Source organism: Malaclemys terrapin, chromosome 7 (genome assembly GCF_027887155.1).
Source record: "Malaclemys terrapin pileata isolate rMalTer1 chromosome 7, rMalTer1.hap1, whole genome shotgun sequence".
NCBI lineage: Eukaryota > Metazoa > Chordata > Testudines > Emydidae > Malaclemys > Malaclemys terrapin.
The window spans coordinates 23396849-23420207 of NC_071511.1; the positions used below are offsets into that span (position 1 = coordinate 23396849).

The following is a 23359-nucleotide window of genomic DNA, read 5'->3' on the forward strand; positions in this document are numbered from 1 at the left end:
TTCTGCCCTTCCTCACTCCCAAATGTGAAATGTGCCGTAGCCTGGATGCCCACAGACAGCACACGCTCTGGCTTTGCATGGATGTGGTAGCCAAACTACGGTGAGTTTATCAAAGCAGCTAGTCTGTGTCTTAAGCAACAGCTCCCAACAAGGCAGAACAAAATGCTTAAACCTCCAAAGTGTTTGAATTGGATTTTTTATGCCTTGCACTGTTTTTTGCTGTTACTGATAGACTACTAGAAGTTAGATGGGACAGATGAATAAGACCTCCTTTAGCTACTCCCACCTGGCACAAGATTGTTCCCTACAGTGTATTTTTTAGTGATTTGTCCTATTTTGCTGTTTGTGGAATAACATTTTTTTAAATAAAATCTTTCATGTTAAGGAAAAGAATGCAGGCATTACATCAAAATAATCCACATCTTGGGCCCATTATAATCCCATATTCCAGATACATTTTTGCTTTGTTTTCCCCTCTCTCTCATCCCTTCCCTAACAGATATTTTTGTATGTAACATTGATGAAGAGAATCAAGGGGTGGCTGGTTAGCACAATTTTTTTTTCCTGTTATGAAGCTGTGTTTCTTCTAGCAGGGTTGACTCCCCACCCCTGCCCCACCCCCCAAAAAAGGCACAAAATCATGCAAGTCAGAAGGTTTGAGGCTCTTTGTAGAAAACAAGAGCAAAATAAATAATGACTTTCTGTGTCCGATTTCCTTTTAAAAATTAAGTTTTTATAAAGTTGTCCTTGTTTCCCACCCCTTCTCCCCCAGACAAAGTCCACCATAGAAATCCAGTATGGGTGGCTACCAGCCAGCCTGCTCCGCCTTGGAGGCTGCTATCTCTTTACAATATTCACAGTAATAACAGAGAGAGAAAGGAGAGGCAGTTCCAACATCCAACTTCTGCTGCTTCTGCCACCGTTGCTTTCTGCTGGGCCAGCAGGTATCAAACAAGTGAGTTCTTCGTTTTCCTCCGTTGCTTTCTGCTGGGCCAGCAGGTATCAAACAAGTGAGTTCTTCGTTTTCCTTATACCTGAGGGGCAAAGTGCATAACAGGCACCATTAAGCATTTCTGCAGCAGACTCATCATTACAGGGTTTTAGTGCAACCCTAAGAGTTCAACCACATTGGCGCAAGGTCCCCTTTTTCCTTCCCTATGGTCTCCTCTTGGCAGAATCTTTCCTTACTCGGTGTCATCTTAGACAGAGCCCCAGTGTTCTTAATCTCTGTGTGGGTCTCTTGGTACTCAGATTCTATCCCATGGCTGTAACCATGCTAGATGGATGTGGATGTCCAAATGAGATGCTGGAAGATGGGTGAATTGGAGTAGGAGTTGGTAGGATGTGTCCAGAGTGGCTAAAAGGTGGCAAATGCCCCATTGGTGCCATGTGACTGGCGAGGGCAGCGGCACTGAATGGAGAGGATTTCTCCTGCATGCACTTGGACAGTTCCTCAAAACACTCAGAGCCTTTCTTGCTTTTCTTTGATTTGTTAGACATTTTCCTATTCCTGGTCTGAATTCCTTCCTTCTTCATGGTCAGTGGCCTGTTCACCTGCAAGAAATGAGAAAATCAGGCTCATGCAGACAAAATGACCTTATTGTGCAAAAAGGAAAATATTTGGACAGCCCCTGTGTGTTTTCCTGGACCGAGAACTTTTTCTGGCCAAACAAAATGGTGTTTCTCTCCGCAGACCTTGTTTATATTGATTTGTTTAATGAAGCCACACACAAAAACCCCAGACATGAAAAACAGTTCGACTGAATTTGGCAGCTGATGGCCATCCTTCCCTTATGCTTACCCTTCGCCCCCCATTCATTTCCTAATAGAAGAGATCAAACAAGGCAGCACACACTGACCGAGTTCACTTCTAAAACGGGAGTGGTCTCTTCCTAGGAAAGCTTCAACCTCAGTTACTTGCATTTTAAATAATGTTCAAATGTGTCGAATGATTCCTACTCAAAATTGATTCTTTTTTTTTAAACAATCTTTAAACAAACAAACAAACAAACAAACAAACAAAAAACTTTACAATTCTGCACAAAGGTACCACCCCCTGGGATTAATCTTTGTGCAGAATCCATTTCAAATGGCCTCTGTGGCTGGAGAGAGAAAGCACATACAACATACTTAGTTAAAACTAGTGTTGTAACTCTATTTTGCCTGATTTGCCCAAGCTTTAGAAGCCAAGCTAATACATTGTAATGTCAGTGAACTTAGCATCACTATGCCAACAAAGAATGGCTCTGAGTCCCCAGGGGAACCTGGGAGGGAGAAAAAAAACCCTGAAACCAATAAAAGGCCAGAGCACGCCATGCAGTTAAAGCATCAATCCCAGCTAAGCAAGCAGAGACACACAAGACAAGCAAATACTCACATTGTGCAATTTATAGTAAAGTCCACAGGCATTACAAACTGGGTCTCCGTTTGCATTACGTCGCCATAAGGTGGTGGTGGTTGTCTGGCAGTTGGCACAACAGGTCCCTGCTCTCCTAGCCGCTGACTAACCAAAAGAGAGGGGAAATTATTTAGTATACTTGGAATAAGCCCATTTTAAAGGTCAATTTAAGTCTAATATGTAGGATTTGTAACTAATCCCAAATCTGTTTACAAAACAGAAAGGTCAGAGAAATGTTGCTTTGATTTTTTTCCCCAGGTTTTGCTTGTTTGTATTTAAATGGTCCCCCACCGTAACAGCCTCCCAAATATTGGAACATTTGGCTACTGCACGAAAACGAGACAGTGCAGCTGAGTAGTCTATTTTCCTAGTCCAAGACAAAAGTAATGCAAAACCTAAACAGCACTAATGGGGGGGCGGGGGAAAGGAGGAAATACATTTGTTTTTTAAAAGCTTTCCCTTGTAATGCTCCACATAAATTCCAGATCCATACACTTGGATTTTTAAAATATTCTTATTATCAATTTGTTAAGCACCAATAGTGTTTGTAGTGCAATACAAGAAAGGAGGACTTTTAGAATCTGATTCTTAAACAGATAGTGTCCCTTTAAAGGTGACCAGCAAGGAAAACCAGCTGCATTACTTAGATGGGTGCAGTATTTATCATAGCCATCAGTAAAATTTCAGTTTCCATTTACAAGTGAAAGAGAAAACAGAACCAGCTCCAACTTTTGTTAAATATTTAGCAAACCTAATCTCATGCCTTGCAGCAATGATTCTGCTGCCCCTGCTACTGCCTCTATCCCTATTCATTTTCTAGGCTGATAAGCCCCAAAAATATCCTCTCTTAAAATTTGATGCTTTTAATCATACTGCTCTGTTGAACCTTGGGGGAGGGGGGGGGGGCAGAGGGAACCTTTCAGCCTCCTCAGATGAGAACAACAAGATAGGAAAAATGTAAATGCATGCAGAAGTCCAATTGATTTCAGTAGAGGCACTTGAGTGAGAGACCCTACAATAACACATCCTGGGACAAGGGTGGCATTTCAGAAAATGTTAGGAATAGACAAAATGCACCCCGTATTTTTGGGGAGACATCCTTATTAGGAAGGTTCAAAGATGCTCTAGGAAATGTTTAAAATACATTCCATTTTGTACAACCCAGCAAATTCTGAGAACAAAATATGTATGTTAATAAGTATTTATAAAACACATAAACTGTGCTAATTTCCTGGGGGCCCTGCTCCCTAAAGATTTTTACAGTTGGCTACAAAAATCCTAGGGACAAGTTACTGCCCATCCCTTCCTGCACCCCAGTGAGGCTCCTCTCAAGGCATCGAGCTTCTGGGAGAATCTACAACATAACATCCTACAACACTGGGTTTTCTCTGCGATCAGGGCTTTACGCAACTCATAATGTATTTTCCTCTGCTGGAGAGTTGGCTAAATATCAAACCATGGATTGGTCCTGCTCTGAAGATTATGGCCCTGATCTTGCTCTCACTTATAGGACATGCTGGTGTAAATCAGAAGTAACTCCATTGAAGGCAGAGGAGTATTCTGTAAAGTGAGACTAGAATCAGGCCTGGGAGATTTATTTATTTCGGTCCCCCTGCTAGCCTGCAAGAACAAAGCCAAAAGCCAGAGCTGAGGCAGTTTGTACCCCCTAGTGCATGCACATGTAAGCAAACCAAAACACAACTAACTTTAGGCCTTCATGCCTCGACAATGTCATTTTGACATGCAATAAAAAAAAACTAATATTAATAAATCCGTAAATGAAGACAATCTTCTTCCAATCCCAACAGATGAGTGAACCACGGGGGGAAGTATATATATAACATTTAACAAAAAGACAACAGAAAAAAATCTAGCCCCCCAAAACTCCGTTCGGTGAGCTAAGTAGGGCAATTTCCCAGCACACTAGAAGGTGGAGAGCTATGTTTGCATATTTGAAATGGCTTATTGATACTAAACTATGCTGCTTAACTCTCTGGCCTGTCCCATTCAGTCTGGCAAGCACTTCAGATAATGTTACACTGTTGTCTTAACATTTTTCTGTATGTGTCAGTCACTTTAGAAGGAAAGCAAGTCATTAAGAAGCTTGCATAGTTGAAATTCTGGCTGACTACAGAAATCCTCTTTATCCCATCCCAGCATTATATCATTAAAACCAACTCTCTTTCCCTCCTCCCAGGCCAGTAAAATGTCCCCAAAATGGCCAAGAGATTTAGGGGACTATAAATCACATGGCTCCAAATATATATAGATAGATAGATAGATAGATATTTATTATTCTTAGCAGTTTTACACATATTGTGGAGTAGAGTGTATTAGAAATTTCAAAACAGCAAGCATGACTGGCATGCCTTGCCTATAGAAACTTTCTAAAGCTTTTAGAGTCAGGAAACAGATTCACAAAGTTTCCTTATCTTTAACGTACAGATATCCGGATAGGAAACTACTACCAGGAGCTTAGAAAGGACATTTTTTTTTAATCACTCAAATGAAAATACAAAGTATAGGTGACTCCATGGAAAAATAATAGGTTTTAAAAAAAACACATTAGGGGATTGTCTGAGGAGGGAACCAATATTAATATTGTCATGGAATAGAAGAGTGAAAATTACTTCATGGCCTTTATACAAATAATTATTAAGTAGAGAGCAGTAGGTTTGACTCATTTGATTTTTTTGTTTTGTTTTTTGGGTTGGAATTTTTTTTTTTTTTTTTTTTTTTTTTTTAAGTACATGTAGGACTGCAGTCACGCTTGTAACCCTTTCAATACTGGTACACTTCTGAACTGCCCCAGGAGGCCAAATAAATGAGAAATCAAATGAAAGCTGTCATCTAAGGATCAAAGTGTGTGTTCATAAGGAGAAAGACAGCTACACATTGTGCCCCATATCTTCCAACAGGAACAGAGTGTAGGAATAGAATCGAGATTGCTAGCCTACTTACATTCTATACCGTGGCATGTAACTGCTATGGGTGGAGTGCCTGCACTCTGTCCTTAGGCTATGCCGTGACCTCTGAGTGACATGAGTCTCATGTACAATACAACATCTAGCATCCATGCGGGGTCTGAAGCACAGGAGATGAGACACACCATGGGTGGGTCTGCGGGTGGTCCCTTTGCAAAATTTATCCCCAAACCCAGCAGAGACAGACACCTACCAGTCTTCGTTTAGGTTTAATGAGTGGTCGATTTTGACCGTTCATTTTGTGGTAGAGCCCGCAGGCGTTACACAGGTAATGCCCAGTGCCGTCTCTTCTCCAGAGAGGGGTGGCAGTAGCTCCACAGTTCACACACTCTCTGCCTTCTAAATGGAAACACGAAGAAACCGGATTTCTTTCTTTAAAAACAAATTCACAAAAGCTTTTTGCATTGTCCTTTAGGCATTTTCCAGAAGTCAAAACAGTGCATTATTCAAACATAATTAGACAGCATTGATTATTTACAGTACATGTGGCAAGGCTCTCCTTAGTGTCTCTAATACAAACTAGCACTCTATGTTGTGATCAAAAAAACAGTTGCTGTATCTGCAAGGTGAGAAAGAGGGACACCCTTGTTGTGTCAAATGGAACTAGTATCATTTCAGTAACAACAAGAGCTCCCTTACCATGTCATGTGCACCGTTCTCCTGCCATATCTATTGCACCTCTATGGCTAGATCACATATATCCTCACACACACACACACACACAAAGCAAAAATTTTGAAGGCAAAGGGTTATCTGGAACCGAATCTGGGCCAAAAGACACTTTGCTGCAAGTGCTGCAATATCCTAAAATAAAGCAGGGCAGCTTGGAAGTGGAGACAGCATCTAAATGATTCAATGATTATTTTTATTTTCATTTAGCAAAACTGGTTGAAATGCAGCACTTGAAAAAGTTGTATTTAAGCAGGCACTCTGGAACTTCTAAAAACAGCTTTTTTCTGTACTTTACTTTTTAATCGGACAATTTTGATTTGGTGGGGTGGTATATCTTACTCTTTCCTCATTTGTTTTAGTATGTTAATTTTTGGTGAGGGCAACTCTAAAAAAACCCAACACCCAATTAAAGATATTAGCTCACCCACCTTGTCTCTCCAACTAGAAAACTGCATGTAACCCCTTAGATATCTGCTGCCCTTTTTTTCGGAGGGGGGGGAAAGGGTTTTTGGTTTGTTTGTTTGGCCTCTGAAACCTATTTGCTGAAAGTTCACTGCCTCTGATGGTTTGAGGGCTGGTCTGCTTAATATAGGAAATTCTCTTAATATAGTTTATGCAAATTGTACAGTATTTAACTGCAGAGGAAATTATTTTTGCTAGTAACTGGAGCAGGCCTTGTCGAGTTCAGCAGGGCTTGTGTCTCCTTCCATCTAGGGAGTGGGTGGCTTTTAAACAACACAGTCTGCAGTGAAAAATGAGGGGAACTCTGCGTTCCTAGCTTTTGTCCCTCCTAGGGCAGGAAGCTGCAGGAGTCGTCGTGTCGTGAGTCTTAGTTTTCCTACAAAAACAGTGAGTGGTCACGAACTTTCCCCAGTTCCATGCGCGGGGGCTCCCATAAAAACAAAACAAAACAAAATCCCTCAAGATCACTCACTTCCCCCGTCTAATAAAACCCTCGACAACTAAGGGACCAAAATAAGGCCATTAAGGATCCATTTCTCTGCAGTGACTCTTGGAGTTGTTTCTAAAAAAAAAAGGGGGGGGGGAGAGCGGCAACTGTATTTTAATTTTCTTTTCACGGTTTAAAAGAAAAAAAACAGCAGCCGCATTTCAAACACTGGGGGGAAGATCCCTTAAAAAAGCGATTTGAAATAGAGCTGATATTGTAAAATGTCTGATCTTTTTGTTGCAAAATTCCTAAAAGATCATGTTTCTTAATTCATGGCCGCTTTCAAAATAGAAAATAGAGGTGTGTGTACACACATATAGTTTTGTTTAAAGGTAGCCAACGCTATCCCAAATATATACTTTTATTTTCTTCCAGCGTTGGGAATGCAAACGGAGAAGATGATTTAGGTGAATGGAACAATATAGTTTTCTTAATTTGTCTAGATATTCAGCTGGGGACACTTCAAAGTGAGATCAAAACCTGAGCTATCACTGAATAAGCTACTTTCAGAAGACACTTTTAGGGAAAACTGGAGTGAAGAGGTGAATGCTCTGCGATTCGTTTTTAGCAAACAGGGATGGATCTGAGACAGAGAACAATCATGTCCGATCCCATTTTCTAGTTTTTATTGAGTTGGTTTAAGTTAGCGTTTAAGTCCTCAGGACTGGTGTGTAAACTATTGAACTTTTGCTCCTTGTGTGATCGGAAAGAAATCAAGCCCCTCTTCAGTTTTAAGCAATTGACTAGTAAGTTTCAATTGTGAATGTGCGCTCAATGCTAAAAGCCCACGACTGGCCTTTTCTCTTATTAATAAAGGTGCAATTTATTGCAGGGAAACAAAATTAAATTCCCGGCATGGAGTACATGGGAGTTTCACTGAAGTAAAGAGTGCAAGATCTAGCCCACAATTTCCAGTGATTAGAACCAGCCAATGTCTTTCTTTTTCTGTGTGAGAGATTTTGCCGTATAAACCCGTATTTGCATAATTTAGATCTGCCAATTTTTTTTCTTTTAGGGATTACTGTGTCCCTTAGGCCCTGCCATGAGACTGCTGCAGAGCAGAGACCCAGTGACTAGACCTTTACGGGAGCCTGCTTGCCCTACCAGCAGTTAATAACAGAAAAGCTAGGTCAGTTTCTCAGAGCTGCCCCAACAACAGCGTGTTTAAAAAATCCAGGTGAATGAGATTAAGATGTATCTCGATGACAACAAAGTAAATCCACCCTCACCTCCTCTTCCGAGTGCATGTAAAAAGCTGTGCTGGTGGGGTTTTTTCTTCCCCCAAACTAGAATCATGTAACACACATTCCAACCTTCCTCAAAAACACACATACACAAACCTGAGCTACAACCCCCCACACACACATCACCCCCCCGCCCCCCAGGCAAACACTGTACAGGCGCTGCAGAGATCAAGGCGTTGTAGGGCTTACCTGAGCAGGATCTAGCTTTGCTCCTCTGCTTGGGGGTGAAGCTGGAGGCTGGGCCGCCTAGGAAACTGCCCGGGTGGAAGAGGCTGCTGCTGTACTCGTGAGCAGCCGGCACATAGGAGGGGTAGGTGGGGATGGGGTGGTGGGTGGAGGGCTGGGCCCCCATGGAGGTTAAGCTGGTCCGCAGCGGGCTGGCACTCTCCATCTTCATCCCGTCCGACAAAGACACTTGGTACTTGATGGTGTCCTTCTCCTCCTGCCGGGCCCCGGCCGAGGAAGAGGGCGAGGCTGCGCTGGTGGAGTTGGGGTCCGGGGACACCTCCTTGGGAGGGGTGGGTGGGAAGCCGAAAAGGTGGGAGCCGGAGTGCGAGGCCGGGGTGAGCGAGGAGACCGAGGCCGTGCTGGAGGTGCTGCTGCCCGGGTACACGGAGATGGCCCCGGGGGCTCCAGCGGCGGAAGGGTGCAGGGGCCCTTTGGTGAAGGGATTCACCGTCCAAGGGTTGTGGTGATGGGCTGCCGAGAGCGCCGCTTTGCCGCTGTCCAGCCAGGGGATCCCGGGGCTGTGAATCAGGTGAGGCCGGCACATTTGACTCCCAGTCAGACGGGCTGTGGGGAGAGGGGAGTTTTCACTATCACACTAACCAGCCCGGCGAGGAAGACGGGCCCAGCGGAGCGCTGGGGGACGCCGGCAGAATCGCAGCCCGGCGCAGAGAGGGACGGGGAAGTGTCCAGCTGCGTCTCGCCGTTCAGTGGGACGCGCCCAGAGTCAGAGCCATATTGCTGGGGAGATCCAGCGGCCGCGCAAGGGCACCCGCCATCCCAAAGCCAGCGGGTGCCGAGCGAGCAGCGCCGGGGCTGGGGTGAATGTTTCACCGCAGACCTGCCCTGGCGAGCCAGGGGGACAACGCGGGCTCCCCTGCCCGCCTCGCCTCTCCCTATCCAGGCGCCAGGAACACCCTGCGAGTCCCGAAAGTCTCCCAACCCACTTGCTTCTTTGACTGAGCTGCAAAGAAAGCAGCAGCGACAGCATAATACTAAAGGGGGCTGTCTGGGGGTAGCAGCCCCTCTCCCCCAAAAGGAAAGCCCCGACTGGCTCTGCAGGCTTGGGGAGCACTTTCTCAGCTGCCACTAATACCCCGGTCCCCCCAAAATAAAATCTACCCGTGATCTGAATTAGTTTGTATTTCATATCCGGGAAGTGGCCGTGGCTCGGGACTAGGAAGTTTCTTCGGTCTGTATGCGCGCACTCACCCACCCACCCACTCAGTCTATTTCCCCTTCCTCCCCCTCATGCCCCCATCGGTTATTTCTAGGGTTAAAGTCCACCCGGGCTTCCCTTTCGATCCCCTTTTCTCGGGTCTCCCTGCCCAGTGATACTGAAGCAGCCCCCAGACAACCCTGGTCTCTAGTCACTGCCCGCCCGGCACAAGCCCACAGAGGACCCCGGGAGAAAGAAAACGGGGGGAGTGAGGGGGCAGACCGGTGCAGATTTACCGTGAGCTTGGCTGTAGGACACCCTGGCCCTGGCGTGGGCCGAGTTGGCATAGTAGGGGTTGCCCTGGGAGTCCAGGTGATTGAAGAAGACATCGACTTCATCCGGAGGTAGGAGCTGCGCCGGTTCCATGTAGTTATGAGCCAGTCCTGGATGGTGCGTCTCCGGGTGCTGCCCGTTCAGCACGGCGTGGTGAGCCATCCAGCGAGGCTGGTCGGTGGCGACTTCCATGCCGGTGCTGAATGCCCAGCCCACCTCCCAACCAGCCCGGATTGGTGATGGGGAGGTTCTAAAACTACGGCAGGTGGCTCGTGTGTGTCTCAGGACAGGGGGGGAAGTCAGCGTGTCCCTCTCTTAGCAGGAAAGTTGTGGCGAGAGGCTCCCTGCGACACGCCCGGGACACCACCTGTAAGAGGAAAGGAGTGGTTAGTACTTTACATGGCTATTCAAAGGAGGCGCGTCACCCTCCGCATTTTCCACCTGGTTTGAGCTAATTCCGCAATTCCCAACATGCAGATGAATGGGGGTGGGGGAAGTCCCTCCTTGTGCCCCCCCGCAAAAGTCTCACTTTGTGCTCCGTCGCCCCCACGAGTTCTTACCCTGGCTTCCCCTCTCCCCCCCCCCCCCCCCCAAAATAAACAGCGTCTGTTTTCAAGAGCTTTAAAAAAAAGGTTTCCTCTTTTCTACAAACGTCAATAAGAGTTTTTCCAGCTGCCTTTAGAGGGGAAAAAAAGTAAAAAAACAGCAGGTCTAATGTCACCTACTTATACCAGCTCGAACTGACACAAAAGCAAAAGAGGAAAAGGAAAAGTGAAAGGAATGTTCAGAGAGAGAAAAGGCAGCAGCTCAGAATCAATTTCCCTGAAGAATAAACCCAGCTCTTCTTTCCCCCCTAACATACTTACACAAAGTCCCTCCAAGTGGAGTGAATCTAATTCCAAATGTTTGCAGAGTTTCTTTCTGGGGTTGTAAGTTTAGGGGGTGGGAGGGGGGGTGATGGATGGTTGTTTGGAGGCTGTGACTGCAGAAGAGAGTGAGTGAGAGAGAGAAGGAAGAGGAGGATTGGATGGAGGTTCTTACTCAGATGGCAAGCTCCACTTATTCTGGCCTTTTTTGTAACATCCCCAAAGCATCCTATGTCAGCCCTGGCGCCAGCTGGACTCAGTTCAGTAGACATGAACTAGGGGCGACGCGCAGGGCTAAGAACCTCCGCCCAGCCAATCAGCGTCCTAGCGCCCAGCCTCGCGCTGCCATTGGCCCCAGAAATCCACATTCCCCTAATTTACTTCAAACATCTTAAAAGAGCTGAACCCGCCAAAGACAGAAAAGACCCCCCCGCCCACCTCCCACTATCCCCGCTTCCACTCTCCCCGGCCCGCAGCACCAGCCAGGTCCGCCTGTCTTGCAGAGCGGGTGTTTGTTTGCGGCTAATGTTAAATACCCCCCAATGCTCCAGAATAAGGTTATGAACAAATTATTCCAATTCCAACCAGTTTTGGGGATCGAAATACATGCACCAAAGGCGTGAAGGGGGGAAACCTAAGTGGGTCAGGGTCTCTCCCACCATAGATGCCCGGGCAGCAGCCTGTTAGAAGGCGCACACAAACCCGGTTTTACTGAATGGCTAATTGCTTCACAAATCTGTCTGTAAAGTAAATAAATAAATAAGGCAAAAATATGTTTATCTGTTTATTTGATTGGCGTGTGAACCTCAGTCGGGAGTACGCTGTAAAGACAGAATTGGATCGGCCAGGTTCTCCTTAGACAAAATCTCCCATTATGTGAACGGGGTTTCTGTGTGAGTAAGGACGGCGGAACCTGCTCCTAAATAGAAAAGGGATTTGACGGATAAGGATTTGATAAGAACATGCTTGTTTTCTTTCCTTAACATTTAAGCGTGATGCGTTTGCCCCAGTGAACTCTGGCTGTTTGCTCAGAACGAATGCAGGTTATTTTAGCCAGTTGCATTAACACGGGAATCATTTCTCATTTAACCAGGACTCTAGTTTTGCCGAAGCAGTACTTTAAATGTTAGAAAACCCCGGATTCGGGTCGTTAGCAGATGTCACATTTGTCCGGGATTGTTACCGTCATGTTAGTTCGAAATAAGTGAATCAGCAAAATAAAATAAAATTAAAATTAAAATATACCCGCACAAGTCTGTTTGGAACCCACCTGGGGCGGGCGTGTAAACTAGAGGGCTTAGGACCCCAAAAATCCGTTTGAGTCATTTTTTTTGTAAAGCTAGTCGTTGGTTGTATATTTTTGGACCCGATCCTGCCAGTCTCCCAGCCGCCCTGCAGACTACCTGCGCTTGTCTCTCGCGCAGAGCCCGCATGGACTTCCCTGGGACACTTCCCTGAAATCTCTGAGTAATGCAGGCTCTGGGCTCGCTGACTTGCCTGTGAGTTTGGGCTGCGCGCCGAAAGCATGGTCAGGCCCAAAGCGACATTATAGCGTTACAAGAATAGGAAACCCCCAAATAATAAGAAAAAAATCACCCCCTTGTTTAAGTAAGTGTATGTTTGTACTAGACAATGAACAGCCTGAAGCGCAGTGGGTCAGTCCTGGCCCTCGGAGCCCAACTGTGCTATTTCATCGGGAACCTTTTCAAAACTCATTTTTATAAACTCTCTCTTTGTTTTGGGTTGGTTTTTGACGTATTTCTATCCGTTTGAAGCAGCCGAGGCTTTCAACCCGCCTGTTATAGGGCGGATGAGAAGTGCAATCTGAATCAACAGGCTTTTTATGCAGCGAGCTAATTAATTTATCACAGTTTGAAGGTCCCACTTTTAACAGTCTGTGTTCTGCGAAAAGCGACTGGGGGGGGGGGGAGAGAAGGGAGAGGAGGCAAAGAACACAGGGTGACAGGAAAATACAATTAAGACTAACATGGTGTGGGCCAGGTCTCTACCTACCCCTAAAAATGTTGATATTAAAAAAGAACTAATTGACTGGTTTGGGTTGGTTTTTTAAGAGCTCTTTTCATTTTATTGTAAATCCTCTTATCTCCTAGATGCAGAAAAATAATTGTTTACATGAATAGATTTCAAGGGTGAAATCAAAGCAAGAAAACCGGCCTCTCTCTCCCATCCACCTCAGAAATGAAGACATTGCTGGGGGGAAAAGGTGGGTTAGGGGGACCCTGTGGAGATGTTTTTGAGATTGGCCCCAAGTCTTGTCACATTCCTTACTTTATGTGTAAATTCCATACTTATTATTCCTTCTACCAATTCATTCCCAGGTCACAATGGAAGAGGTGGTTGGTTTGTAGGGGAGGGGTGTGTGTGATCTGGTTGTATCATTCTGGGTGGTGTACATCTCCTTGTAGGGTGAGATGGGGTACTTTGTGGGACAGGGGAGAGTTATGATCCGGTTATATCATGGACTGGGGAGTCCGTCCCCCCCACTGTACCAGGCCAGAGGGGTGTGTTGGAGAAGGAGGGAGATGTTGTGAGCAGGGTGTAATACTCTTGACAGGGAAGGAGAGTAGATCCTCCCCACTGTAAGGCACGATTGATGTATGTGTGCTGAGCTGGGGGGTTGTGATCAGGTTGTATTGCCCTGGGGGGGTATACCCCCCCCCTCAGGATTGTATGTTTGGGGGGAGTTAGGGCAGGATTTGAGGGGTGTGATCAGGTTATATAATCCCACTACACCCACCCACAATGTAGGGTGGTCAGACTATATAATCACACACACAGTGTAAGGCAGGAGTGTGTTTTAGGGGGTACTCAGGTTATATAATCACGCACAGAATAGGGCAGTGGTGGTGTGTGATGGTGAACAGGTTATATAACCCCCCTCCCAACACACCACACAGGAGGGTAGGGCAGGGCTGGGCGTGTTGGCGTGACCAGGCTACATACCCTCCCTCCCCCCCCAAACAGAGTGCAGGGCAGGGCCGGGTGTGCAGGGGAAGGTCTCTCTGCAGAGGGGAGGGGGCCGGCTCGGAGGATTGACAGTCAGTAATTGGGTAATAGGAGGCTGCTTCTCCCCAGCCAGGCGGCCCCAGTCACTGAGACGCCGGGGCTCTGACGTCACCCGCCGCTGCCAAATTCGCCAGGAAATGAACTTTTTAATAATAATAATAATAATAATACAAGACAAACCCCTCTCTCCCCGACTTGGGGCGGGTTCTCCCTGGGAACTAGGGGTCCCGGACACCCCCAATTCCTGCCCTGCCCCCCTGCTCCTGCCTCCATCTCTGCCACCTTCCCAGCCAGACAAAACCAGTCCAGATTTCCAAGGCAAGCGGGGGACAGATACACCACAGCTTCCCCGCCCCCCGCCCTCTCTTTTTTGGCATCTTCCTCCCCGCTGGCTGCAGGCTGGGCCGGGCTGCGGGGCAGGGGGTTGCGGGGACAGGGTGGTGGTGCGGTGAGAGGATTTTCCCTCCTCCCCCCCCACGGGCTTCCTCGCCCCTCTTGGAAAACTAAGGCGAGCCGGACTCCTGCGCTGCCAGGATCCGCCCGGCCGCAGCTTGTGCAGGCGGAGACAGGGAGGTGGGCGCCGCGCGGCCGTGGGGATCCGTGGGCCGCGTGGGGGCGGCAGCGGGCTGGAGGGGAGATCAGCACGCTCCAGTCCCGGGCTCTGCTCGGGGTCTTTAGGGCCGGGAGCACGCGGGTCAGGGGAGCCGGGCTGAGGATGTGCCGCCGCCGGCCCCTGCGGGAGAGGGGAAGCCCTGCACTCCCCAGCCCCCCGGCGGGGTGGGAGGCCGGCGCGGGCGGGCAGCCGCAGAAAGGAGCCGCGATGCAGTTGCAGCCGGCGGGGCTGGCCCGGCCGCGGGAGGGGTGGGGGGTTGGAGACAGGCGGTCTGGCTGCGCCGGCCGGGACAGGGCTTGCTCGGAGCTAGCCGGGGCCACACAGCGCAACCCCCTGCCCCGCGGCCTCAGCCAGCTCAGCTCTGCTGGGGGGTGGGGGGAGGAGGGGAGGAGTTGCTGATGCCTTTGCCCCGGCTCTGAGCCAGGGCCGGCCGGGAGCTCGCCCCAAGCCCGCATCCTGTGCGACAACCCGGGCACAGAATCCTGAACCTAGCCCCGTCTTCCCACCACCACCTCCCCATGGCCTCGGATTCTCCCCCCTTCCCGGCTTCCCCTTGCCTACCCGCGGTTCCCAGGCTTGGGACCCCCTCGAACCCCTCTCGCCCCCTCCCCCCTCCCCCCACGCACACACTTCCCGTTTGTTTTCAGCCAGTGAAAGCGATTAAAACAGGAGAGAAGGGATCGTACAAGTAAGTCTGTCAGCGCCTCCCACACACAATCTCTCCGGTGAAATCGGGGCGCGGGGAGACGTAGCCTGGCATAGATACAGACTGATCTAGAAGCTGCCACCGCAGACCCCTATGCCGGAATTAGTACATTATAGAACCAAAGATAAACTCGGCCGTATTGGATGATTTATTCGGATTCTGGTGTAAGGGCGCTTTAGCAGATATGATCTTCCAATATCAGGCTGTATACTCCGCAGGCTCTGTACCAGGCCTGGGGTGCGCAGGAGGGAGAGAGGTGACAACCTTTTCTAAAAACAATCATTAAAATGATCTATATTTTTTCACACACCCAAATCGATCTTTTCAATGAAAATAAGGCGATTTCGGATCAGGAATTTTTACTCCCAAGTATCAAGTTACAAACAACAGAAGGGAACAACAAATCTCACCGTGTTTGATTACTAGAAATAAATGCTCTCCTGCCCCTGTTTGCAAAATTAACCGGGAGGGGGGCTGCTGGGAGAATGTTTTAATAGATCCGAACAAACGTTTCACGCTGAAAAATCACAGATCCCCGCAGAACGTGATTACTGCGAAAGCGTTGGGGGAGAACCCAAATTCGTTGCAGTGGCTGGGCTGTTAATGCGATCGTATTAATACCGGTGTTAATGCGCTCCGAATGCATTCTTATTAACTAATACCAACCTTTTTAATTATTTCCCCGCTGCAATGAGCAAGGCGGCGTTGGGGGGCTGTTTGTTTTAGGCAGGTGATAAAATCGCAGTTAACGAGCTGATAATTCGTTCATGTTTGTTTTAAAAGACAAATTGTAAAGATTAATCAGGCTGCTTGATTTATGGAGCGACAGACCCCAAAACTGCCCAGGAAACTCTCCCTGAAGCCCCCGTGTCAGATTACCCTACAGCCGGTTCTTGCCACTTCCCTGCAGCCAGGGGAGCTCGCTGCTTCCTCTGCAGACCTTGCCTACAACATCCACATGATGGCAAGGAGCGGGAGGGAAAAAAACCCCCAACCCGTCCGCGAGGCATTGGGGAGATACTGGGGGTGGAGGAAATAAACGGTGCAGTTTCCTCCTCAAAAATGAAAATCCAAAATCCAAACGAATTCCCTGTCCGTCCTCGCCGCCGCCTCTCTCTGGGACTGGAGTGTGTCGCTAAAAGAAATTCTCACTGGCTTCCTTTGCCACCAATGTTTTCGGGGTATTCCTGACACTATTACTGTCCTTGCCCAGGCTTCTGGGCAACTTCTTCCTATCCTCTTATTTTCCTGAAAAGTCAATGTCTCCCATCGGGCGGTTATTATTATTAATGAGTGTCTCTATGTATTCTTAATTATCATTAGGTCTTCCCAGCAGCTTTAGGGCACTGCTTTCCCCTGCCTTGGGATGACCACTAAATCGCTTTTTCCAGCTCTTCTCTTTAAACTCCTGACAATAAACAGCAAATAAAATCATTCTCCGTTTCAAAAAAAAAAAAAAAAAACCACCCCTTCCACGTGGAATACAGGAGTTCATAGGCGGTTTAATTCTTTCCAGTGAAATCGCAAGACAGAGTCCTGTATGTATTACACATCCACATCCACTGATGCTTACTAGAGCTCAGGGTGTGTGTGGAAATTGTGCTTAATAGCTTATTATGAATTCTTCTCCAAACGTGTTTTGAGAACTCCAGGTTCAGTGATCCCCGCGCCTCTGATTTACAAACTCCTTGTTCAGCGCGTGGCAGTTCAGCGCTTCGGTCTTGTTTGTTAGGGTAGGTTTGTTATTAAATGCCCCACTGCAGCAACACCGGGGGGCAAAGGAGTAAAACGGTGTGCTTGGGACGTTTATTTAATTAATGCGCTCATCGGAACATAAACTAACCCGCACAAGGACCTTCGGCGCAGAAGCTTAACTAATTTTCTGGAGCTGAGATTCAGCCTGTTTCACACGGCTGGTTAAACAACTATTGTGTCAATTTTATTAAAGTCCTCTCTGGAGAGAATCTGCCTGAACGGGCGGTGAGCTGCAGGATTGCAGTCAGCCGGCTCCAGTCCCTGAAGTCACTCCTGGCTGGGCCCTGCATTCCCCCACCCGTTCCATCTCCCTTCCATAGCTTCTTCCAATAGATTGCTAGATTTACTGGCTGTTCTATGCAAACACAAGGTACGCCAAATGCATTGCAAATCGCCCTCCTTCTTTGCACATGCCATAGTCGGCAGGACATGGCAATTGAGAAAAGAAAAGGAAGAATTGTATCCAAACATCAAATCCCACCTTTTATTTTTCAAGTGTCTCTCTCTGTATATATGTCCAGGCAAGCCGATAAATCAGCTATCTGTGTTTTCTGAGATATAGATAGATTCGATAGATAGTCATGCAGATCTATATGGATTTATCTAGTGAGAGGGAAAACTGGTAAAACAGAAAAGCGTATTATGAGTTATAAAATTTTCTCCGCAGACTGGCTGTCTATCTCACAGGACTGTCTTTTTTATCTCTTTTTATGCAACTGTTTTACTAACCTTAATTTTTTGTTGTAATTTTTAAAGGGAGATCTTCCAGATCTGGAAACACAGCTGGTTATTTTAATTTGATTGACAAGTGATGTCATCTCGTTAAGGGGGGGAGGGAACATGTTTTAGCAACAGTTAGTGGGGCCATTTGATGTAGCAAGACACCTGTGTCTATGATCAAGGCGCATATAGATTCGAAGGCAGAAAACGTATGTGCCCAGACCTACACGCAGACTGTTTATTTACATGCCCTCAATGTTTGCCCCGGTTTTATTTGACGAAATCTCAATTTAAGAGATTTTATGCCGGACTCTAAAAGCAACAAGAAGTAGGCAAAGGTTCAATAGGGAAATAACCAAATCCCCATGCTCTGCTGTAACAGAATCTGGACACTGAACGTTTGGGGAAGAAAGCGTTGGTTGAGCTAATTGTTCGATAATCCCTGGCCTGTCCATGCGGATGGGGAGCGGTTCGGTACCAGGGAACATTCTGCCAGCCGGCTGTGACAGTTTTCTTTTTGGCAGTTTTGGACTTTTCCTATCATTTATCTTGTTCATTAGGGGAGGAGGGAGCTGGCCGCCTCCTACCTCCTTTTACGCCTTTGATCTAGATATTACAACGGATAATAATTATTGCAATCTATAAGCTCTTCAGGATAAAGGTTTCCCACCATACCACGCCGCCGCAAAGTCAATACAAGAAATATCTCTCTCCAACTCCACCCCAGCCATCAGAGCTGCAATCTCTGTGCCCCGATCCTGCTTCACAGGGGCGAAGTGCTAGGTACGGTGGCATACAATAATCTGTCATATCACATCGAATATGTTTTAGCATAAATTCCTATCCTCGCTTTGTCGCTCTATCATTCAGATGCATTGTTCGAATGGCAACCGCATCTACTTTCCTCTTTGTTTAAACTTCACTCATCCTGACTGCAAACCCCAGGGGCAGCATAAGTTTTTCCTCTCTTTGTAACCCTATTCTTCTCGTCTTTTCCTATGTGCAACTAATTGGTGCAGCCATCAAAAACGGAGGAAAGAGCGAGCGAGCGCGAGAGAGGCGCGCTTAATTAACCCCTACAGGGTCTGAGATAAGAGGGGCTGCACACGGCACGAGCCATGTTGGAGGGCACGCAGGCTTCGGGGTCGCCTTTGCGTCTCCGTGCAGACCTTGGCGGAGCTGTGGGAGCGCGATGCAAGGTACTCACTGCTGAGAGGGCTGCTGGTGGTCTCCCGCGACGCCCGTCCCCTGCAGCAGCAGCAGGAGCGAGATCCTCAGTGCCAGCAGCATGGGGTGCAGGGTGGGATGTGTCTGTGTGTGGGGGGGGGGCAGGCAGAGGAAGCCGGCTGCGCTGGGGGTGGGGGGGGCGGCAGGCCTGTGGATGGAACGCACAGCCACCTCGCTGCTCGCCCGGGCTGCTGCAACCCCCAGTCTTCCAGCAATCTGGCTAAGTCAGGTACAGAAATAGAAACACGTATGACTGGCGTCAGAAAGGCACACACACACTCACACACACGCTTCCGGGTTAGCCCTCGAGCCAGCCACCCCGCAGCCTGCTGCGGCTGCAGCAGGTACAGAGCCCGCCAGAGCCTTTCTCCCCGCGGCCCGGGAACGTGGGGGACCCTGCCCGCGCGCACACGCAGCCCGAGCGGTCCAGGTCCTGTATGATCGGCTCTGCACCCCGGGGAGGGGGAACCGAGAGTCTGACAGGCGGAGCAAGCCACTGCCACGTTTGTTGCTGTCATGATTATGTCCTCTGCTGTTAGCTAAAATACTAATCATTGTTCAGAGACTAGCCGCTACAGGGAGTCTTTGGTTAGAAATACGAGCAGTCACTTTCCAGCCCTTCTGTCCAGACTTTTCCCAATGTTCCTCTTTCTTTATGTTTCTTGCTTGCCTGCTTTCTTAAAATACAACCTGCATGACTAGTACATTTTCAATGCTGGCTAATAAGGTTATAAAATGACACAGTTACCTCTTAACCGCAACCCCCCCATTTAAGCTGCATAAAACAGAACGATTTAGGGAATAAATCACCGACCACGTACTCCTTTTAACTGCTGGAAAAGCCTTGCCTAGATCTGCCCCCTACTTCCCCAGCCAGGTGATTCAGATCGGATATTTTGCCCATTGCTCCATGAGAGTTTTCACTCCCCACTGGGTGACTCCTCATGGCTCTTGTTTTCCCTCCCGACTTTTTGGATTGTTTGGATCCTGTCCTCTCGACGCGCCTGACAACTTGTAAATACGTTTTGTTCCCCTGCAATTTGTTTGCAATTTGTTCATCACGGTAAAGTTCCCTAGCCCTGGATCCCTTGTCTGGCTTCCCTGGTCGCCTCACTGGCTCCCTAATTCGCCTCACCCCGGGCATAACAATCTGCCGGGCATCCCTTACTTGAGCCACATTGGTAAATATATCGTCCAGCCCAGAGTCTGTTACCCCAGACCTGGTAGTGCCGGGCAGCCCCAAACCCAAGCACCACCACACGGCTTTGGAAACTGGCAAACCTTTTGCTCAAACGCAGCAACTGCAGCGATAACGAGGATAGTACTACTAATAATTAATACGTGCAATTAATAAATGCTCCCCCTATTGTAATCGACACGGTTGGTTTCGGAGTATGCCGCAAAAAAGGCGCTTTGGTAGGCTGTCTAGGGGACTTTCATACCAAAAATTTCGTTGCAGGGTTCGATTTTCTGGACGCACATTTCGATGTCAATTCGCTTGTGAGATATTTGGGGCCCGATCCTGCAGTTCTTGCTCAGGCAACACCACTTCCATGGAGAAATCGCCTGAGTTAAGGCTGCAAGATCGGGCCCTGGAAGAGAAAGATCCGATGTCAGTTTCAGACACAGATATTTAGTTTTTGGTACAAAGCTGTCTGCGACAACTGATTTTATATCTATATAGACACACACAATAACTAATCATTGGAATGATACTATTTATTTGGGCAGCTGCTTTACTTGCCAGTTTCTTTGAACATGGCCAAATTTGAGTTTTAAAAAAATTAATAAAGATGTTACTCTTGTTTCAGCTTCTCGCTCTGCAACCAAACAAGCCAACCTTGGCTCCAAATCCTGCACCCGAACTATTCTTATTGAAATCGCCTCAAAGCCATTCAGTCGCCAGTGTGGATTTTTCTCCCAGTCTCTGCACCCCACAGCAAAAGGAGAATAAAGGGGGTGGGGTGGGGGTGGAAGAGCTGCCTTGAAAAAAAACGCAGGGGAGGCGGTTGAAGCCTATAGTTGGGTAATTTTAAAACATGCAAAGCTGTGCAAATCTGCTGCACGGGACTGGGACTGCAAAGGCTCCCTGGCTAGGCAGGTGCAAACGGAGCAGAACCCAGGGCCGGCGGAGATGCGGGGCTTTCCAGGGGAGAACAAACCCTCGCATCTTTTTATTAACAAATCTGACAACAATGGGGGGGGGGATAGGACGGGGCCAGGCGCGGAGGGGTGTCAATTTAACATTGCACCCCCCATTGGTGAAAAGAAATGAACGTTCCGAAGTGGAGCTGTTTTTAAAAAAAATTATAAGCCATAAAGACACATACTTAATCCTGGGAGATTCACTGCTATTAATTCACGGTGGTTTGGTTTGGTTTAGTTTGTTTATTGGCCCATCGCAATAATCCGTGTTCTTCCCTCTTCGCGAAAGGAATAGTTTGGCAGGATGATGTGGCGTTTAAAACGCGATCATTCTTTAGCTGTAATAGGGCCAGTCTATTAGAAGAGAAAGTATCTGGGAATTCTAAAGTGACCGAGTTTAAGAATGAAAAAACGCTGTTCATTAGAAATCAGTTTCAGACCTAGATCCATCTAATATATAAATATACCAGCAAAGCAGTTTGAATCTTTGATCGCTTCTTTCATACCTGAGTTGCAAGATAATTTGGGGACACAAGGTTTATATTATAAACTGAAAACTACCATCTCTTTCCCAATTTCCAACCCTCTTGGTTTATTTTAATCTCTGAGCATGCTAGTCGCTAGGGGTGAAATGTTTTTCAAAACAGATAAAAAACACCCATTTCCAGTGTGAAAGAGAACAAGAGTATTTCATAGGAGCTTACTCTTTCGCGCTGTATGTCTCTAGATTTTCTTTGAAGCATCGCTTCATTTGGTCAGTAAATTTGGTCCTTACATTATTAAATTTTGCTAAGGATGGCGTTACCTGTTTGCATCTAGTTCAAATAAGAAACCAGCCGTGTTATAAAGCAACCAGGCAACGCGAACGATTTTTTCCCCACCGGATATGTAGTAGATCTGCACATTTTTAGAAATAACGAATTCTGTGATTTGTTCTGGAAGAGGAAAAACTACCCCAAGAAATGCCCTAAATCATCAGCAAAGACAAGACTGGTTTATTTAAAACACCGAGCAATAGTTCTTTATTTGACACGCCAAGCTGTTCTCTGTCACTGGGCATTAGCCACTCTTTAGATAGAAGGGTCCCTTATGGAGTGGCTAGGGAACAGCACCCAAAATATTCCGCATTTCCATCCAAGCAGCCAGTGACAATAACATAGGGGCGGTTTAGGGGAGAATCTGCAATAAACAATACTCCATCTCTCCTTGCTAAGAGCACCAGGCTGTAAGGACAATCTCTCCCCTTCCGAGTGCATTGTCTCCATGGGAGCACCGCTGTTTACACTTTCTCCAGTTCAACACAGCCCCGGTGAGGAAGAGTTGTAGTAGCCTCCCCACAGCCACAGCCAAAACTCTCTGTTTAAATTGGGATTTCCCCCCTCGGCCGAAATGAAAGGCTTTTAATCTACAGCCCGAGGAAGCAGAGCCCCATATTTCATCCCAGCCCCGTTCCCCAGGGCACTTTGTCACGAGTTGATTATTTTTAATACCCTTACCTTTTCCCTACAGCGACTTTTCTTCCCTTGCTTCTTGAGCTCCTTCCACTGGGTTCTTTGCTGGCGGGCTGGTGGTCTTTTTCTCTCTTCCTGGGGTCATTTACAGCGGCCAGGCACATCTGGATTCGCCTCTGCCTAGCTCGCCTTCATGTCTTTGAATAAAGAGGAACGAAAGTGTCTAAATGGCCGGTGAATGCATAAGCAGGCCAGCAGAGGGGTTGCCAGGGGTAGGCTGTTTAAAACTGGCAGCAATGTTCGAGCTGGTCTCCCCCCCCCCCCTTCCCTCCCCTTCTCCCTCTCACTCTCCTGCATTCACGGATGGCACAGCGAGCCAGTGTGTATTTATGTACATAATAAGGCAGCTCGTCCCCTCAACTACATTTGCATCATTACAATATCTGTACAAGCACATCACATTGTCTGCTGCTTGCACCTTTTGTTGCGTTCGCTGTCACAGTCTACGCGACTTGACTTTCATATTTTTAAATGAATTGATATTATACCAACAACACACACACACACACAAAGACACTACAGTCTCCTAAGAAATATGGGATTCAGATTTAAGGTCTATTTAGCTGCGGTCTCTCTTTATTTCCTATTGCTTTCAAGAAAGGAGAACAGTTTGTATTCTTTTCCCTCCCTGGTGAGGGGAGTAAATCTTGCATTTAACATGCTGGCCTTTTATAAGCGTTCTTATTTTTCTGTCCCTAATTTTAATCTGCTGGACTATGCACCTGCACGTAATATCAGCTCTCTGTGTGGGGAGGGGGTCGGGGGAAGGAATAAAAACGCAGATACCAACCAGCGAGTCGTTGTGCGCAAAGAAAGAAATGTTAA

At 47.4% G+C, this 23359-nt stretch overlaps 1 protein-coding gene across 5 annotated transcripts; it reads right to left on the bottom strand.

Moving 5' to 3' along the window:
• Positions 1 to 1245: 1245 nt before the first annotated feature.
• Positions 1246 to 22614, bottom strand: GATA2 (GATA binding protein 2). Of its 5 annotated transcripts, none has more exons than XM_054036198.1 (6): positions 22520 to 22614; positions 9928 to 10331; positions 8437 to 9039; positions 5576 to 5754; positions 2378 to 2503; positions 1246 to 1554 (listed from the first exon to the last, which is right to left on the bottom strand). In XM_054036198.1, exons 2-6 carry the CDS (start codon positions 10154 to 10156, stop codon positions 1255 to 1257), a joined length of 1437 nt encoding a protein of 478 aa, XP_053892173.1. In that variant the 5' UTR covers positions 10157 to 10331; positions 22520 to 22614; the 3' UTR covers positions 1246 to 1254. The 5 variants fall into 5 exon arrangements, with proteins under 5 accessions (XP_053892173.1, XP_053892176.1, XP_053892171.1 ...); XM_054036201.1 differs by lacking the exon at positions 22520 to 22614 and adding an exon at positions 18859 to 18984 and having other exon boundaries at positions 5576 to 5721; XM_054036196.1 differs by lacking the exon at positions 22520 to 22614 and adding an exon at positions 18859 to 18984.
• Positions 22615 to 23359: the final 745 nt, after the last annotated feature.

Bases quoted from the DNA above. Each gene is read 5' to 3' on its own strand.
- GATA2 (XM_054036198.1), bottom strand. From the start codon at position 10,156: ATGGAAGTCGCCACCGACCAGCCTCGCTGGATGGCTCACCACGCCGTG. The intron at 2,504-5,575 runs GTAGGTGTCTGT...TCTTTTGGTTAG, and splicing joins TTAAACCTAAACGAAGACTG to TCAGCGGCTAGGAGAGCAGG. The intron at 1,555-2,377 runs GTGAGTATTTGC...CATTTCTTGCAG, and splicing joins TTTACTATAAATTGCACAAT to GTGAACAGGCCACTGACCAT.